General features: G+C 45.9%; 1 protein-coding gene across 5 annotated transcripts in view; it reads left to right on the top strand.

The window, feature by feature from the left end:
• The window catches only part of PAK6 (p21 (RAC1) activated kinase 6), a 42,513-nt gene that overhangs the window by 15,767 nt on the left and 8,059 nt on the right, over window positions 1-18,687 (top strand). For 2 of the 5 annotated variants that reach the window (XM_064425634.1, XM_064425633.1), the window contains exons 3-7: window positions 259-457; window positions 1,049-1,113; window positions 9,701-9,909; window positions 14,261-14,863; window positions 17,974-18,465. In XM_064425634.1, coding sequence (XP_064281704.1) covers window positions 9,706-9,909; window positions 14,261-14,863; window positions 17,974-18,465 — 1,299 coding nt within the window. In that variant the 5' untranslated portion in view covers window positions 259-457; window positions 1,049-1,113; window positions 9,701-9,705. Of the gene's footprint in view, window positions 1-258; window positions 458-1,048; window positions 1,114-5,601; window positions 5,623-5,941; window positions 6,180-9,700; window positions 9,910-14,260; window positions 14,864-17,973; window positions 18,466-18,687 lie in introns of those variants that run through there. The other 3 variants (XM_064425632.1, XM_064425636.1, XM_064425635.1) reach the window with 3 other exon arrangements.

Genomic DNA, 18,687 nt, shown 5'->3' with positions numbered 1-18,687 from the left:
AAAGCCAGAACAACCGTCCTAATGGCTGCTGTTTCGTGGGATTTGTTCCCTGTGTTTACGGAGGACTGGGTTTGTCAGTTCAAACTAAGTCTCCGCTTCCCAGTGGCTGTGCTGCCTCGGCTTAACCCCTTCTCTTCGGAGCCGAGCCGTGCCACTGCCATGGATTAGTGTAATGATCTCACGTGTGTTGGCAGTGCCCGCCTGGGGTGAAGTGAGACTGGAATAGTTCGGGGGGTCATACAAATTTTTTCTCTCAAGGGATGCTTCTGGAAGGGAAGAAAAACTGGGATCTGAATTCCTTTGGGAAGGAGTTTCCTTCATCTTTACTCCTATAGCCCAGCAACACCGTCCTCCAATCGGCTTTGCTGCATGACAGTGGGAGAGTTTACCTCCAGACCCTTCTTTCTCCTCTCCCTTGGAACTGTCCACCACCAGCATTGTTACAGCAGGACTGCCAGTAAGATCTTGTAGTTTTTACTTTCCACGGTCTATGAGGTGGGACAACGTGTGGGGCTGAGGTCTGGTAGTTTAGCCAACTGACACTCAAGAGTATGGGGAATGTGGAGGGAAAATGCCTTGTTGAATCTCGCAGGGTGATGCTCTTAAAACCTTGGGGTGAAGAAAGGGTTAAAAATTACTCGGGATGATGCTTGAGAGAGCAGACAGCATGTCAGGAACATGCATACTCATCGCCTTTACAGAGCAATGTCTGCTCTTAAGTATCTTCTATCTGCAAGGACCCTCACCATACCTCACAGAGGTCTAGTTAAACCCTTCCTGTGTGTATTCCCAACCTTCTGGCGGCTGTGCTGGCCAGGATCCTTTCAGAACACGTCCTGAAGCTATGCTGGAGTACTCGTGTGGGGCTGGGTGTGTGTGTTTTGGCTGGCTGAAAGCTGCCTGATCTTGTTCTATTTAAGTTACAATATACAGATTTATTGGGCATTTGTATTTAATTATTTTGTCAAGTAACCAGTGCATACAGACAGGTATTTGCAGTGACAGAAAACAGTCCTGTCTGTTAATATTTGCTTTCTTTTTTTGCCAGGGCATTAATGCTTTAATGTATTTGGGGACAGAGCGCTGAAAAAACAGAAGAGCAATTTGTGTCTGGTGAGTGTGAGCTCTCAGGTGAAGCTGGGGGATGTATGGAAAGTAAGAGACCTTTGGCCACTCTTTGTCTGCTTTTCTGAGCTCTCTGTTTGGGTGCAACCTGTTGGCCCCTAACACAGCTGTTGGGGAGGGGAAGCTGCTGCCGCTCTCCAGCCCTGTCCCACAGAAAAGTCTCATTCCTGGTGGTGTGATGAAGCTTTATATTGTTTCTAACATTCAGTGCTGCCTTGGTATGTACATGCTGCATGCTGTGTGAACAATGATTTATGAGTCTAGAGCAAAGCTGATCAAAAAGTGGAAAGTACTATCAGCAAATAGCTTGCTGGATTAGTAACCAGATGAAAAGCCTGCTCTGTGCACAGGGGCTGTTTCTGTCTAGCTGGGTATGGGTATGGATGTACCTGGGAAGGCCACCCTGGGTCCTGCTGCCAATGCTTGCAAAGTGAGAAACAACACTTGCTTGGTCACAAAATGATTTTCATTCCCAAGGAGAATGAAATTAAGGAGAATTCTTTAAAGTTTGTCTGTCCTGCCTCCAATCCAAGAAAAAGAGCTCTTTTTAACCTACTTCTGTAATATGCTTAGGGAAATTCACAAGCAGAGAAAAGAGCTAAATATTTGTGTAAATTGCTTTAAACAAAATTGCTTAAAGCAGCTTGGACTAGCTTAGCCCAACTGCAAGTAAAACATACAGCCTGGCTTTGAGTGCTGCATTGCACTTGAGGGTTTTTTGGGTACCCACAGGGGTACCCTGCTGAAGTTCCATCCCATTCAGAGCAGCACATGTGCTCTATACCTGGACAGGACACAAGTGAGAGGAGTAGCTGAAGGCTCACCAGGAGTTGTGCTGCTCAGCAGAGAGCGAGCAACTTCTGACACCTGGTTGGGGGGGTTCTGGACTAGGGAGCAGCTTCCTTGTCTGTGTCACCAACACTGCTCCTGCATCAGTCTCACTGACTTTGAGTTATAATGTCATAGACTTAGTGCAATGGAGCACAAAAATCAGCACTTGGCTGCTACAGGTCTTGTTTTTAAGGAATCCCTCATTATGGTTTCTAAAGCTGCAGAATTACCATGTGGTTTGGGGCTAATGCACTGCCATTTGGTCTTACCAATGGTACTGTTGTTCTTAGACTGACCTTCCGTTTGTCTGCCAAAAGAGAACAGTGGGAATGGAGGGTGCCCAGAGACTAAAAGTTGAAATCTATTTCCCTCAAAAATGTCTCAGGAAATGACACTTTTCCTAGGGCTCAGCCATTTAACTTGTAGTGTTAGTAATTAGATTATTTTGTAATTAATTGATGAACCGAACGTAGCTGTAGCCAACAGCAGTCATTTATCTTGTGTTAGGAGTGCATCTCAGGTTTTAACATACAGAGGGCTGTGTGAACACTCACAGTTGTGGCAAACAGAGCAGGATAACTGATATTCCCTGGGAGAAGACTTGTCTGTTGTAATTTAAATTTGCATCTCAGTGTTGGCAGCAGTGAGCAGGAAGGCACTGAGAGTCAGGCAGGTTGTGGGGTTAAACAAATCTGTCCTTCCATGTTTTGGGGGACACTGTCTGGGCTGCAGTTTTCCCATCAGTTATCCTGTGGGGATAACACAAGCTCTCTCTTTGGGAGAACGTGATGAGCATAACTAGGGACTGAGATTGTTTAGTGTTGGCTGGAAGGAAGTTTCACTCTTGCATCTCTATACATGGGTCATCTGGGGAATTACTGGGGTGTTTCTGTCAGCCCTTTGCTGTGCTACTGGAGCAAGTATGGTGATCCAGGATGGTGGTCACCAGTGCCTCTGTTGGGACAGGTCTGCTTGTGAGAATTCAGCCCTGCTCCCTGAGTGTGTGACTCTTCCTGCATACAGTAAAATCTGTGCTGTGCCCATTTGCACACGGAGCTGCAGCTTCCCCCTCCCTCATCACCCCACGAGCCGTGCAAGAGCGCGCTGAGGTTCCAGGGCTCACAGGGAGCCGCAGGATGTGGTGCCCAGTGTTGCAGCCCAGTGCCTTGGCTCCTTCCCCTGCCATGTGACCCCACATGCCAGATGTGGCCCCTTGGCTTGTCCCAATGTAACCTCGTGTCTGATATGTAAGATGTTGCTATTCATGTGAATTTTTGGAGACAGGACCTTAAACGTTCTTATTCTAATCTTGATAGTACTTTTATGCTGATTTTGAATGGATCTGTCACACGAGACAGTGGAGAGTGAAGCCCTGAATCAGTCAAGCCCTGTCTTGAAGCTCTGTGGTGCTTTGGATTAACAGCAAAATACAGCAACCTGTTTTTAACCCTGATGCATCCTTCATGGCAAAATAATGTTGGAAAATCCATGGAACAATGCAGCTACTCTTTGGACAGGGGACAGGGAGGGGTGTAGATGTAAAGTGAGTGTCAGAGGTGCAGCACAGCGTGGCTTGGTATAGCCAGAACAGGACATGAGCCACATGAATCACGTAAAAGGTGGGGGAGAAGGGTCAGAGTTGTTGTGGCTTTGGTCTCAGCCTGGTGACATGCAGCACACGCCCCGCTGGCTCTGCATGTCAAGGACACAATGAGTGAGCTGCCTTCCCTGGTGCTGCAGCAGCGTTTGGTGGCTGTACCCTCTCACACACTGAGCCCAAGGGGGAAAGGCTGGTCTTGTAATGAAGGCACTGGACTGCAGCTGAGGTTTGGGTGTGATTTCTGTCTATGATGCTTAGTTCTGTCAAGGCTTCTGGACATATGTGCTGGTGTCCAGATCAAACCTGTGGTCAGAGCGTGTCTTGGCCTCCACTGGGGCTCTGCACCCATGTTTTCTCTCTGTGGAAGCCTGGGTGTGTTGGGCCTGGATCTGGCCTTGATATAAAGTTAAAAAGCAGCCAGGAGACATACCTGGGAGATGTTGTAGATCTGCTCATCTAGACATAGGTGGGAAGAAACAGGGCTAGTAATTTTTTTTTGTCTCATCTGCAAATGAGGATAATCATTCCCTTTCCTCACCTTTAGTCTCTTTAGATGAAACCTCTAGAGGGTGGGGCCTGACTTCAGAGACAGACACAATGGGATAGTGACTTCAGCTGGGATTTCTAGGGGACTGTAAATAATGGAAAACTTTGTTATTTGTTAAGGGATAAAGCCCATTAGCATTTGGGACATGCCTGTGCTGGTTTTGGAAAGTTCAAAAGGTCTTTTCCTTGCAAGTACTTTTATATATGTCCCAGAATGAATTTGGTATGGTATAACTAAAACACATCTAAAAGTATGTAACCCAGCAGCGTCCCAAACAAGCTGAGCAAATAGGCGTTCACTGGGTTTTAGTCCTAATTTATGAGCAAGGAAATGGAGCAGGGGAGAGAGAGGCAGCACCTTCAGACCCTGCTCAGTTGAGGCACGGCCAAAAAATATCAAGCCAGTTGTGCTGTTCTTCTCATTCCTCAGAAATAAACCCACCAATATAACAAATATGTCTCTCCCTAAGCTTATTTCTAATGTAATATTAATCTGTGCTCTCATGTGTGTTTGGGCAGGATTTAGAGCATTACATCAGTTTGCTGTGCTGTTGCTTTGCTCCAACATGCGGCTTTGCCATGGGGGGCTGGTGAGGGAGAAAGGAATAGAAGGAAAGGACTTGCAGTGAGGAAAGGGATAGCACAGCTAGGAAATATCCACTCTTCCTTTAGGAGGAAAAAAAGTACTTCAACCAGTATTTCTAAAGCTAGAATTGCAGATGAATGCAGAAGGTGTCAGGGCAGTGCTCTTAGATACTGTTTCAGATTTTGGACCACTTGGCTTTTCTTTTTCCTTTTCACTGACCCTTGTTGTCATTCCTTGCTGTGTGAAGTCACATTTGGGTTTGTCAGCTCTTCAGGGACCTAACCTGTCATTTTCCTTTATTTGCAAACTGCTATGATAGTTTATGGCTTGTTATAAATACTAAGAGTGTTGGAAAACCTCAGGAAGGCAAACATGAGTATTTTAGAAGGTATGGGATGCAGTGAAATTCCATGTGTGCATATTCACACACACATTTGTGTGAACACATGCATATGACATGCATGGATAATGGCCTAGTTAATCTGTAATCCATTTCAAATGCAGCACATGACAGTGACCTGAGTAGCAGAGTATGGAAATACATTTTTCCTTTTAATTGGTCTGTTCTCTGGGATCTTCATCTTCCTACTGCAAACTCAATCTGCATATTGCAGTTCCTCAGGTCCTGTAGGAAGAGTTCTCCTTCTCTCCCTCTCCTCTAGGAGCTGGCCAGAGCAGTTTGGCAGATCAGCTGTGGGAGGACTTGGAAATTATGGGAATGGCTTTCCTGAGCCCAAGGGACCAAGCGTTATCTCTCGTCCGGGGCAGGAGGAATGTAGGGAACTGCGTCCAGATCTGCGATAGCGACGCAATGAGCTGATGAGCGAGTTCAGCGCTGCAGCAAGGAGGGGGAGGGAGAGCTTATTTTTAACTGGAAACTGCACAAGTGAGACTGAAGTAGCTCTGTGCTGCCGTGCTATCATCAAGTGCATGTGTGAGTGAGGGAGGGTAGAGCACGGGGCCGTACGGCGCGGTGTCCTAGTGGAACGTGTGGCTGGACGGGAGCAGGGTGGAGGCAGGTCGGGTGAAAAGGCAGTGCACGCTGCTGCCTTTGTCTGGGCGTTGGAACGAGCCACTCCTGATAACATTTATCTACTTCTTTTTTTTTTTTTTTCTTTTTTTTTTTTCCTTCCCCTCCGGGTGATGTTGCTTCTTTACTGTGCCCTCCTCCTCGGGTTGCCTGTCTTCCAACCATTCCTCTCTACCTTACTAACACTCACTCCCTTTCCAGCCTTAATCTTCCCACCCCTTCCTCTCATCTGAGGCTGACCCCTCTCTCTTCTTGCCCCTCCTTCCCAGTTGATCCCTCCCCCTGCTCTGGATCTGCTGGCTGTGGGATTTTTTCTCGTGCTCGCTGGCAGATGTGACAGCTTTTGGAACTGTATCATCTAGGAACAGCTATATCTGGAGTTGAAAAACCTAACGTGGTTTCCCAGGCAGCAGGAATGGATCGCTGAGAGAATTTCAATCTCCGACTGCTTTTGTCTTGTGGTAGTGACTTTTATTATTTATGTTTGTGACATTTCTTACAGTACAGTTGTCAGCACTGAATGAAAGACTAAAGTCTAGTAGATTATTATAAAATCAGTGTCACAGTATTTGTGTTGTTATATTAAAGGGATGCTGTCTATGTTTAAATACAGGTTTGGCTTGATTTACAAAATCTTATATGCATAAAATGTTCTTATGAATTTCTCACTGACTTAGAAAAGGCCTGGTTTTATGTGTTTTATTTAACAATAAACATTCTTTAGCTGGGTATTGGAAATACAAGTAAATAGATCTTGCATGAAAACCACAAAGTGAAAGGAGACTGGTTAAATACAGACCTCCTCAATGAGATGCAAAACCTACCAAGATTATTAGAATTCATTGGATTTCAAATAACTATTTTTAGTGTATGTATTTCATTTGATCCTAATGCAATTTACCTTTAAACCACCTGTCTGATCTCTTTATAATCAGGGATTGATGCTGACCATGTAGAGCAAATACTATTGGATGCCCAGGGGTGTGTTGTATTTGGAGCTGATTACATTTTGTTGTTTTTAAGCTGTCTGTTTTAAGCCAATAAGGTAGATGCAGGCCATGCCAACCAGTCACTTAAAACTGACCATGAAGTCAGTAGGTGCTCCTTTCTGGGTTTTGGAAGCATGCTTTTGGCTATGGGATCCAACTGTAGTCCACATGTTGATTGTCAGGGATAGGGATTTTATATAAATATACAAATGTAGTGTTGTGTTTATACTTCTGCAAACTGAGATGGTGAAACAGAGCCACTGTTCTCGTTGGGGCCAAAATATCACCTGGGTTTTAAAATTTTGCATTTGGAAATACTTAAGCCAGAATAATTTTTGTTATGGGGAAATGCCTGACGTGTTCAGAAAACCATTGATGCTACAAGTGCGAACGATTGTGGCATTTGTAACACCCTGCTTTACAGGACCCTTTGCCACATGAAGCACTTAAAAACCAAACTTAAGACTGTCTGCTGTGCCCTGGGTATCCTCTCATGAAGCTGTGGGAATAGGAGCAGAAGAAGAGGTACTAGTTGAAAAAATAGTATGATGACTGGGATTGCTGTGGTAGAGTCAAGGTGGATCAAGGAGCTGTCACAACTCACATGCAGTCAAGGATTCAGAAATGAATCACTTGCTGCATTACTACAGAGATACTCCCTGCTTTCCTTGGAGGCTCTTAAGCTCCTCAGCAGCTCCAGCTGTTGGTTTGAGCACTACTAACACCACGAGCTATTAGAGTATCTTTCCTTTCTGGGATTGTCTGCACTTTTTTTTCCTTAAAGAATTGCTCTCTGACTTTAGTCTTGATTATTAGTTAATAAGCAGCACCTAAGGGGCCTGAGAGATGAATCACTGTGTTTGAGGAGCTGCAATACAGACCTGGAGCACAGACACCCTTCCCATAAGCTCTCCATTAAGATGTATTTGGGTTTTCATTGGAGCTTGTTCTAAGCAAAGATTATTCTGAAAAATCTCTTCTAGGCAGACCAGTTGCTTCCAGCCTCTTTTGTAAGCTTTTTGTTTGTTTTTTTTTTCTTTCCTAACCTTTTGTTTTCTTTTTGACCTGTGAGGTATCTTTAGTAGGCTGTTGAAATGGACAGTGCACATGAAGTTGGTGTTTCACCAAGGATGGATTGCATGAATGGGGGGGTTAGATGGAGCAAAGATCCTTCTCTGCCATACAAACACTTCCTATCCCTGTGACTGTAGCATCGTTGTAACCAAACTGGGAGCCATTGTGTATTGGATTTTCAAGACTCCAGTCTAGCACCAGGGAGCAAAGTCATTGTTCAGGTGGTGGCTGCACTTTGCTCCCTAAACAAGTTTAGAGTGGGACAATCTGGAAAATGTTTGACATAGATTTCACTGTGATGTGCTGATTTTGGAGACTGGTGTCCTCCAGAAGTGTGTTCATGTCTACACCGCAGTGGGTTATCTCTCTATGTGGTCTGTCTCTCTGACCCTTGTAAATATTTATTCAGCACAAATAGTTGGAAGCTGAGGTCCTGTACAGGGGAAGAGTGACTGCTACAAAGTTGAAGATTAAGTGGCAAAAATCCTCAGCCTGATGTCAGGGAAGAGATGGCATTCATGGCTGTAAGCAGTGTTAGTGAGAGGCAAATGCCAATAGAACATTGTTTGTGGAAAAGGAAGAGAATACAAATATTGTTTTTGTTTATTGACAGATGCTAATTGCTTTAAAAAAACCTGTGCAGCTTTTTCCTAAAACAGTGAATAGAGTCAAAGAACATTTCAGAGGAAAAGGGACCTGGAGAGGTGCAGCCCAACCCCCTGCTCAAGGCAGGGTCAGCTTGGAGGGTCAGGCTGGATTACTCAGGGCTTTGGCTTTGAGAGCAAACCCCTGAGGATGGAGCCTGCCCAGCCTGTCTGGGCAGGCTGCTCCAATGTTAGACTCTCCTGGTCACAGGAAAACTTTTCCTTCTATGCTGTTGGGACTGCTCCTGTTTTGATTTATGCCTGTCTCTCACTCCCACTACTCCCCACTGTGAAAAACCTGGCTCTCCATAGAAAATCTCCTTACCTCACCCTATCTTCCCTGTCTGGTTTTTGTGAAGAGGTTGTGTCGATCCACTGCAGTCCTCCAGCTTTCCCACCTCTTGTCTGCATGCAGAACTCTGGTTCTTCCTTTTCCTTCATATCTTCCTGATTTCAGAAAGGGCCAGTCTCTGAGCTTTCTGTCCAAGTATCTTTTTCTGGTTATAAATTTGTTTATAAATTCTTATTTCAGATTTTGAAGTCTCCTGTGTTTGGGTATATTTCAGTGTTAGGTGCTTTTGGCTTGTTGCACTTGCACTGGCTGTTCACACAAGCTGTCTCTCTCAAGCCCCCAAGGGAAAAGAGTCTTAGTTTTTAATTTTAGCTTCTTCAGCTACCTGCTGACAGAGTTTGATTTCCACCTACCACCTCCTCTCTCCCTCCTGAGCCCTCTGTCTAAGCAAGAAAAACTGAGATCCAGAGTCAGTCTCTGGCAGCTCTTCCTTTGGCAACAGCTCTGCTGTCTTTTAATGGGAACCAAGTGGATATTACTTACTTGGAGTAAGCAGTGAAAAGAAAACCTGAGCCCTGTTTATTGCCACCTTAAATTTCAGGCTTGTGGCGGAATCAATGCTGTCTAACTGGCTGGACTCCAAAGCCATTTAATGTAGGTATAAGCAGATAAAATATAAATATGTATCTCTTAATTACTTTTAAAATAGTTTTATCAGGCAATATGAATTTGTAGAAATAAGGGAAGTCACTAGAAATCCCATCTGAGCCATGAACCTGCAAGGTGGCCTTGGGCACAATCATTGCTATCTTGCTGCCTGTTTCCTCATCTATAAAAGCAGGTGATCAACTCCTGATGAAGTGCTTTTTACTGAAAAATGTTCTCAATACAACATAATTAACTCATAGAATTGATACCTGATTTTACTGCTTGGACACTTCAGCCCTAGACAGGCACTGACGGTGTTGCCTTCTCCCCTTCAGGCGTCATGTTCCGTAAGAAGAAGAAGAAACGCCCGGAGATCTCGGCCCCGCAGAACTTTGAGCACCGTGTCCACACCTCATTTGACCCAAAGGAGGGCAAATTTGTGGGCCTGCCACCTCAATGGCAGAATATTCTGGACACGCTGAGGCGCCCCAAGCCAGTGGTAGACCCTTCGAGAATCACAAGGATGCAGCTCCAGCCTATGAAGGTGAGGGAGGCAGACAGTTTTTCCTGTTCCTTGGGGAGTTGCCTCCAAGTTGAGGCACTACTTCTGGTGCCCCATAAATGGGACTGAGGGTGGTATCTGTGTCAAATTCAGTGATATTGACTTCATCAGGAATAAGAGCAGTAGGATCTTTACCTGTTGCTGTCACTGTTGAAATAACCAGCTGGCTGCCTGTCACAGTGATGGGGTCCTGTGGTAGCTGACAGGAGCCAGTATGGCCCCCAGGGGCAGAAGCCCAGCGGGGAGGCCGGTAGTCCAGGATAGCTCACGGAGGGTCCAGGATCGCCCAGCGGGGGGCTCAGGCAACCCAGGCAAGCTATAGTGATTTGCAGTCAGCTCTTTAGTGATTTCAGCTCTTTCAGCACGCCTGGGGCCGTCGCCCTAGGTGCCGCCGCAGCAGACGCAGAGAGAGAGGGAGCAGCGCTGTGTGGGTTCCGCAGGGTTCTTTTATTGGGGTCTCCGCGAAGGGTCCAGTGACAGCTCTCCTCTGCCGAACCGGGCAGGGCTAGGGGTTTTTATACCTTACAGGGGGATTGAAAACTGTCCAATAGTAAGGGTCAGGGGAAAAGTGACCTATGGATATACAGGGAGATAACAGTGTCCAAAAGGCGGAAGAGAGGGGCTTCTAAAACCTTAGTCATGCTGACTTTGGTATTTCCTAGCTCAGGCTTCTGATCTCCAAGGCCTTGCAGGCCTTGTGCCTGCTACAAGCCAGGATGCTTTCAGCTGTTGTACAGGGAAGCCAAGAGAAGAATTTGTGGAGAGACCTGTTTTTACAAGGTTGTCATTCTCCTTCGTGAGCAAATTTGGCTGGTAATAAAGTTGCCAGGGAAGCCTAAGTGGGAGAGAGGGAAATGTAGCACTGCCTTGCAGCTTATGGACAAGTGAGGACTGCGAGGACTAAACTAGGGTCTGGGCTAAAATGGTAAATAAACCAGCATCTTAATGGAAAGTGGGACATAGAAATGGGACAGAGTCCTTCAGTAAGGAAAAAGTGATTCCTGTAAATGGGTGGGTTTAGATGGCTGCTGGTCCTGGCATCTGGAGACTGTGTAAGTGACAGCAGGAACATGCTGTGGGAAAAGACAACTTCATGGTGACCTCTCAGGAAAGGAAATTAAAGATGGTGACAGAAATATTGTGCTTGAAATCTTGCTTGCTTGGGAGAAGTTTTTGTTCCCAGTTAAAAAAGGAAAACCCTGCAGGGGCCTAAAAACTGAAAGGTGTGTTGTAAAACAGAGATGTTGCTACTTGGGTTTTAGGAGGGATATAAAAAAGAGTTGGCTATCTGATGAATATATTTAGCTTTTTGTGTACAGGTGCTTAAAGCATGGAGAATAAAGGGGACTATATTTGGTTTAATGTAAGCTTCAGTACATAATCAAACCTGCAAATGAAGTGGCTCGTCAGGATCTTTGAGCAGAATGCTGGTTTATAAAGGAAAAACTTGCTTAGGAAGAATAGGTGAAAAAAAAAAAAGGCAGGAGGTATTACCTGGTGTCCTATATGTGCTTTGAGGTTCAAAATGTAGTAGAGGGTAGGAGCACAATCCAGAGGAGAGATAAAATGTGTAATAAGAGACCAACTTGGTTAGATCGGGAGCTCTGTAATGAGCTTAAACTGCGGGAGGATTGCTCAGAAGGGTGGAAACTAGGTCAAGTTATAAAGGGCAAAGAGAAAAGAAATTCATGTAGGAGCAAAACTGGAAGGGCAGTGCACAAAAAGAAATGTTATTCTCAAAGAACATAAAGGGCACTAAGGACACGTGATGAGTGCAATGAGGAGGAGAAGAAGGATGAAGGAAAGAACTTTTTAGCTGCTGGCTTTGGAAGCAAGTTAACAGATGACACTGAATTCCTAAGTGTTTAGTGATTTTTCTCTGGTCTTCATTAAGTGTGATCAGTGGGCTGACAATTAGCATGAGGATGAAGGGATGAGAATGCAGGCCAGAATAAGAAAAGAACAGGAACAGAAATGAGACTTAGCTAAGAAGTTCCATATTTTCAAGTCAGCTGGGCCTAATGAAATTCAAGGAATTGCAGATCAGTCAGAATAATTTCTGTCCTCAGAAAGAGACTGGAACAAATAAGCAAGTAATCTATTTGCAGCCATTTCCAAGGAGATAGCAGGGTAATAGCTGGCAGCCAGTATGGATTTATCAAGAAAATAATCACGTCAAGCAACTCCGTTTTCATTAATCACAGGGTAGGGGGCTTTGGGTCAGGAGAAGTGATAGCACTTCCCTGTATCTTGACTTCAGTGAGGCTCTGGGCACTACACCGATGCCTTTTCCAGACCAAGCCAAGTTTCCTCAAGTAACAGGCCAAGGATGCTCAAAAAATAGTGAGGCATCACTGTTGAAACAGAGGTGTGTGAAGAGATTTCCTGGAGTTTGCCCTGAGCCTTATGCGGTCAGGACTTTCATGTCTGACTTACTAGACCCAAGGATGGTAAAAGCTTGAAAGGAGGTGCAAGTCCTAAGAGAACGAGGACAGAATAGCCAACATAGTTTTTTTTTAAAAAAACTAAAGAATCATCTTAAACTAACACTTTTTCCCAGTAATTCAAAATGCAAACACTCTCATAGACTGCATAACAAAGCTGACTCTTTCTGGTAAACTCTATTTGAATTAACTCCTGTTCAATGATACCAATCAATTAGATTTTTTTTTTCCCCCCAGGTGCTAGTTGGCCAAGCCCTTGTATATAGTCCTGGATTAAATTATCAGAGTAGTTCCTGGGTCTGTGTGTAGTTTATAAAAAGGTGCTTTTCTTGTTATAATTTCTCAGTTTTGGTCAGTAAGTCATGAACTATGTAAGAGCACTCCATATACATTTGGCTCAAATTTGGATGTTTCCTTGTTAATCTGTTGCAATCCTTAAACACAGCAGTAAAGCAAGATTAACTCCCATCTTCCCTGTCTGCTGGGGCTAGGTCTGATTTCATGGGAGTGACTTGAGTCTAATTCTAGGGAGTTTTAGCTAGAAGGAGAGAACTGCAGTGGATTTTCTGGAGAGTCCGTAGCATGTTGTTTGAGGCTTCTTATTTTGAGAATACCCATGTCTTTCTGGAATTGCTTTTGTCCATTTTGGACAAAAAGTTCATGTCCTGAGCCCATTGTTCTGTGACAGCAGCTAGGCTGTGGAGGAAGGGGGGTGTGTGTGTGGTGAGAGAGTAGGAGTGAAGACCAGAATTTCCAGCTGCAGCTGGTGTGTGTACACCATGGAGTGAGTTGAGTTGTCCTTTTTTCACCTTGTTGAACAAAAATCTTCTGTTTTGCCTTTCATTCTCAGACGCTGAGCAAACCAGGTGCTCGTTTGTGCACTGTGGTAGTGTTCTGTTGAAATTACTGGAGCTACTGTGTTGCACCAGCTAAGTATTAGTCTCAGTGTAATTAATTCAGCATGTTTAGAAGATCCCTGGAGCTCAGTTAGCAAACAGGAGATTGCTGTCACTCCAGGGAAGGACTTTCCTCAGGCAGAGGTTCATGAAAGTGTAGGAGTGATCCTGTGCTGCAGATTTCTGTAGAGAAATGAAATATTTTGGTTCCCAGCACTAGAAAAGCTTCTGTAAGCTTTTCAGTTCCAGAAAAAAAAAAAAAGGTAGAAGACTACATAATATACCAACAGCTTCAAGCGTCCTACTGTACAGAGCTGGTGCCTGTTTGGATGGAAGCCTTGTTCTTCAGCGTTTGCTTACAAGGCAGTTGTGAGCTGCTGTGACCCTTTGTTCATAATTTTTAATTATAATAGCTTGGCAGAGCAGAGCAGGGAGGCAGAGTTGGAACAGCATAGTCTGCACTGGTCAGGATTGGGATGTATTAGCAGAAATTGTAGAGAAGCAGACTGAGGGACGCTGATTACAACGCTATTGAGAGTGCTTCAGGGGAGAGATGAACCTTGTGTTGGCACAGCAAAGGTGAGTTTTGCAAATGGAGCTTGCAGCATGCTGGAACTTCTGAGCACTAATATTTCAGGAGCTTGGTGAGTGCATTAGTGATGTATGTTGTGTCACACAGTTTTAGCACAAGAAAGCCACGAGTGTTGAAATAATATTAGTGCAAAAGTAGGATGCCATTTAGAATGTGAGCACAACAGCAGAATTGACTGTTCTGGCTGACAGCACTGCTGCTCTGACAGTGGGATGTAACCCAAGGACTTTTTTTTTTTCCCTCAGTAAAGGACAATGAAACAAAAGATGAAAATTGGTACTTTTTCCTGAATTCCTTGAGTTGTCTTTGGCTATATGTACAAAATCTAACCTTTGGCAATACAAATTGAGCCTTGATTCTTACAACTCTGACTTGTTTCTCACCTTCCCTGTGTTTCCCAGACCGTGGTGCGGGGCAGCACCGTGGAAGTGGAAGGTTACATCTCTGGGTTGCTCAATGACATCCAGAAGCTTTCTGCCATCAGCTCGAACACTCTGAGGGGCAGGAGCCCCACCAGCAGGAGAAGAGCCCAGTCCCTTGGGCTCCTGGGAGATGAGAGACCCCCAGACATGTACCTTCAGAGTCCTGAAGGAGACTGGGCAGACAAGTATGGGAACTACCTCAACTGCAATGGTGGGTCCAAGGTGGCCCGGAGGCAGACCATGTGGCCAGATTACAAATCCCGCCTGGAAGGGCAGTGTCATCCCAACGGGATGGTGACAAAAGCCCAGTCCCTGGGGCCGTCGGAGTTCCAGGGCGCCGATGGCAGCTGCCTGCAGCGCTCCTCTGGGCTGCCGCAGGTGCCCGCCGTGCCGGGGGAGGGCGAGACGGCAGTGAAGGGCCCGGAAGAGAGCTGGCTGCAGCGACAGCCCAGCGCCAGACCCTCGGGGGAGGGCAGCCCCAGCTCCAAATCACGGGAGAACAGCCTGAAGAGGAGGCTCTTGCGCAGCGTGTTCCCCTTGTCCACCGCCTCGAGCAAGCCAGGCCCTCCCCTGCAGATCAAGGTAAGAGATATTCATTCACCGGACTGCAGTGTTGACTTTACAGTTCCAGAGGTTACATATGCAGCCAATTTAATTGCAAACATCGGGCAACCATCTGTTCTTGTTATGATTAATGTTGGAATCAAAATAGTCCTGAGCAGAGGAAATGTGTGGTCCGCCTGAGCTTCACGAGATGCTGCAAGGCACAGCTCAGGATGGCAGCCAGATCTCCAGCAGAAGGTTTGGCGAAGCTGCAGGAGCGTGGGCTGGGAAGGATGAGGGGTCTTAGTCATTACCTTCTGTGAGGTAAAGGCATAACTGCAATGCCATTCTGCTGGCCCCAAAAAGCCTTTGCCATTTGGGAAATTGCCATGATTTGAATTAGTGTATTCTTCTGCCTGTGCAAACCAGAACTAACTCGGGAGAGTGTGTTGGTTATAGCTATATCTGCCAGGCCACTACAGCAGCAGGGTTTGCATCAGCACCCACGGTGCTGTCACACAGGAAATCAGACTGTTGGATTTTGTAAAGGGTGGGACAGCTCATAGCTACAGCTCCCCCAGGAAAGCTGTCCTGAATGGATGACTCATTTCTTGTTAAGCTGAAAATCTCTGGTTCCTGGTACTGGATACGAAATGCAGCCATTGCTTCTTTTCCATTCTGGGCTGACCCAGCATCCATCATCTGTGCATGGCTTGTATGGTGGCTTTAAAGCTGGTGCTGGGCCAGGTTGATTCCCAGCAGCTGTGAACTGTGAGGACAATGACAGGAACCACTGTCCAAACCAACCTGACTGTTCTGAAAGGTGTTGCAGGGAGATGTCTCCAATCCAGCTTCTTGCAGTTTGTGCAAGGATCCAAGGCTTTGGGCACAGTGGGTTTCCTTTCCAAGGGAGAGGATTTTGAAAGAATGCAGTCCTTGTGTAACACAAACTGCACTTGTTGCTGTCTCAGTGGCTCTGGGCTGATCTACACTGCTTCAAGGCCTCTCCCCTGGGTACCTAGAGCTGGCCACTTTTGTCTTCCCCAGAGTGTCTTTGCCATGTTCAGCACTTCTAGGAGCAGGACCAGAAGTTACCAACCAAGTGGATGTGCTTGGGAGTGTGTAAAGTCCAGCTGTCTGTCAGAGGAAAGGAATAGGGAAGACCCTTAAGACTAATCTATCTCCTACTCCAGTGAGGGATCTGTGCCATCCCTGATAATTGTTTATCTAAGATGTTCTTACCAGCCTCTGATGATGAAAACTTGGGTCTCCTGCTCTAATGGAGATGATGATGTGTAAGAAGTATGTAATTGCAGATGAAAGGGACAGGGATATAACTGAATCATGGAATCCCAGACTGGTTTGGGTTGGTAGAGACATCAGTGTCCATCGGGTTCTACTAGACTAGGCTGCTCCAATGTGGTCTTGAACACTTCCAGAGATGGAGCATCCACCACTTGGCTGGGTAGCTGGCTGAAATGGGAAGGTGGTGCCTTGAAAAGCACCATGGTAAGTTTGAGTGCACCTTCCTTATGAAGGGAAAGAGTGGAAGAGCCAGTGACACCTCAAAATGTCCCAAGACCTAAAACATGTACATGGGGACCGTCAGATTATAGGAGCAGGAAATAAGACTTAGATGTGGTTAAGCAAACCTGTGTGAGCTTGCATGCATGTTGTGTGCCCTTATGCATGCTCTGGGTTATGTAAAACGTGTTTTTTTTCCTCTCTCCTGAGACAAAACAAGATTTGGGAAGTAAATTCTGTGTTGCTGTGAGCATGTCAGCACAGGACTGCAGGGGTGGAGCTGGTGTATGGGGAGGAAGGAGCTCCTGACAGGCAGTTGTGTTTGTGCTGTGCCCTGATGCTGCTAAATCGTGTTTTCCAGGGCCTCTCTGTGTGTGAGGCTTATGCAGATTCTGCTCTTGACAAAAATCCTTGATTAAAACCCAAAGTGCATAGAATTAAATCCTACACAATTATTCCCTGTCTGAGACAGGGAAAATGAGTGCTCTTGTAAAAAATTCTCGATTGGCAGTTTTCAGTTCCCATGCCCATATTATTAACTTTATTAATAATCTCTGTGAATTGTGAGAGAGAAAAAGCTTTTTGCTTTGAAGTTTCTATTTTGCCCTGTAATATAAATGATGGGCTCTTTCTGAAGTTGCTTCTTTGACAGATCTACTACTATTTTGCATATATATGTATATATGTATATTTTACATATACATATGTACGTATATAATGTATTTTGTACCCCACCTGCTAAGTGTTGTTGATTTTAATTAGTCAGCATTTCCAGGGTGAGTATTAGCACGACAATATTTATCCTTCCTGGCATGGGAATGCATATCCTGAAGCCACATTCCCACAGGCTGTGATCTTACTACATCTACACTAAATAGGGTTGGGCCTGCTTGTCATTTGAGTGGGAGGTCTCAAAAAACCTCGAGCATTGCTAATCCAAATTCACAGCAGGTCAGTTTTAAGCCAGTGAGGTGGCAGGTGGCTCTGTGTAGCTGGAGTCTCACGTTGGCTGCCTCCAGCTGTCCTGGTGCCTGGTGCTTTTCCCAAAGTGGAGAGCTAATTCCATGCCTGATCGACAGGAATGCTCTGCAGGTACCAGTGGAAAGTGCAGAGAGTGTTTTCAGTAGGCAGAGTGTAATTACCCAAAGGGAATTAGGCCAAGACTTCAAAGTGATTTACAGCCTTGGCATGAATCCCCTTTCCTTTTATACAAAGGAAGATCAGAGGCATGGAGGGATAAAGGATTTTCAAATTCTCTGCAGCACAGGTTGCCCCTGATTTTTGGTGGCAAGGTTGGAATGCTTTTTAGCAGCTGGGGTTTTTTTCTGTGGGTTTTGTGTCTTGGTGGTTTTTTAAAAGCATGTTCCCTTTAAACTGCCTCAATTTGGAGGCCACTAAAGCGTAGCACCCATTCCCTAAGGGATTCTTGAAGATCTGCATCTAAGGAGATCTTCATCCAAGCCATGTGTTGGGCAGACCTGGAGACAAGAACCTGAAGCTCTTGATTCCAGTCTGCTCCAAGGTGTGTTAGGGCAGAGTGGGATGACACAGAACTGATTCCTCACCTCTCTGCTTGTTAATTCAACCATTAATTTGTTTCTCCTCTCCCTTTGTTCTTCTTAAAGCCTAATGCTTTCTTCAAGCCCCAGCAGTGGGGTTCCCCCCTCAGCCCTGCAGCCAAAGCCCAGTCTCTCCCTCCAGACCAGCCTGCCTCCGAGTTCCCCAGGATGATATCCGAAGCTGGGACCCCCCAGAAGTCCCCAACAGCAGAGAAGGCTGTGGCAGTGCCACCAGGCCGGCCCTCCCCAGCAGGGTCCCCCAGGAACCGGCAGACCCAGACCAGTTCCAGCAACCTCCACCTGCCCCAGGACTCTGCTGGGAAGGGGCAGCCAGCCAGCGAGGACCCTGTGGTTGTGACTCACGAGCAATTCAAGGCTGCCCTCAGGATGGTTGTGGACCAGGGAGATCCCAGGGCATTGCTGGAGAATTACATCAAGATTGGGGAAGGCTCCACAGGAATCGTGTGCATCGCTCGGGAGAAGCACTCGGGGCGCCAGGTGGCCGTGAAGATGATGGACCTGAGGAAGCAGCAGCGCCGGGAGCTCCTCTTCAATGAGGTGAGGGTGCTGAAGACAGGGGGATTCTGCTGTCTGCAGAATCTGTTGGAACAATCAGTGTGGCAGAGGAAAGGGGAGAGCGGGATCATCTTCCTTTTAGTAGTGTTATGCTCATACCAAGAACAACTATGGCTGGGGGGATGGAGGCTCTGCACTGTAGTTACAGGGCTGTGTGTGCTTACTTGGTTGGATAAGATGAAGTTGGTGAGTGATTTTGTGGTG

The sequence above is a fragment of the Passer domesticus genome, chromosome 6, assembly GCF_036417665.1.
Source record: "Passer domesticus isolate bPasDom1 chromosome 6, bPasDom1.hap1, whole genome shotgun sequence".
Lineage (NCBI taxonomy): Eukaryota > Metazoa > Chordata > Aves > Passeriformes > Passeridae > Passer > Passer domesticus.
The sequence above is the reverse complement of the archived record's forward strand: the minus strand, read 5'-3'. Positions and strand labels throughout refer to the sequence as shown.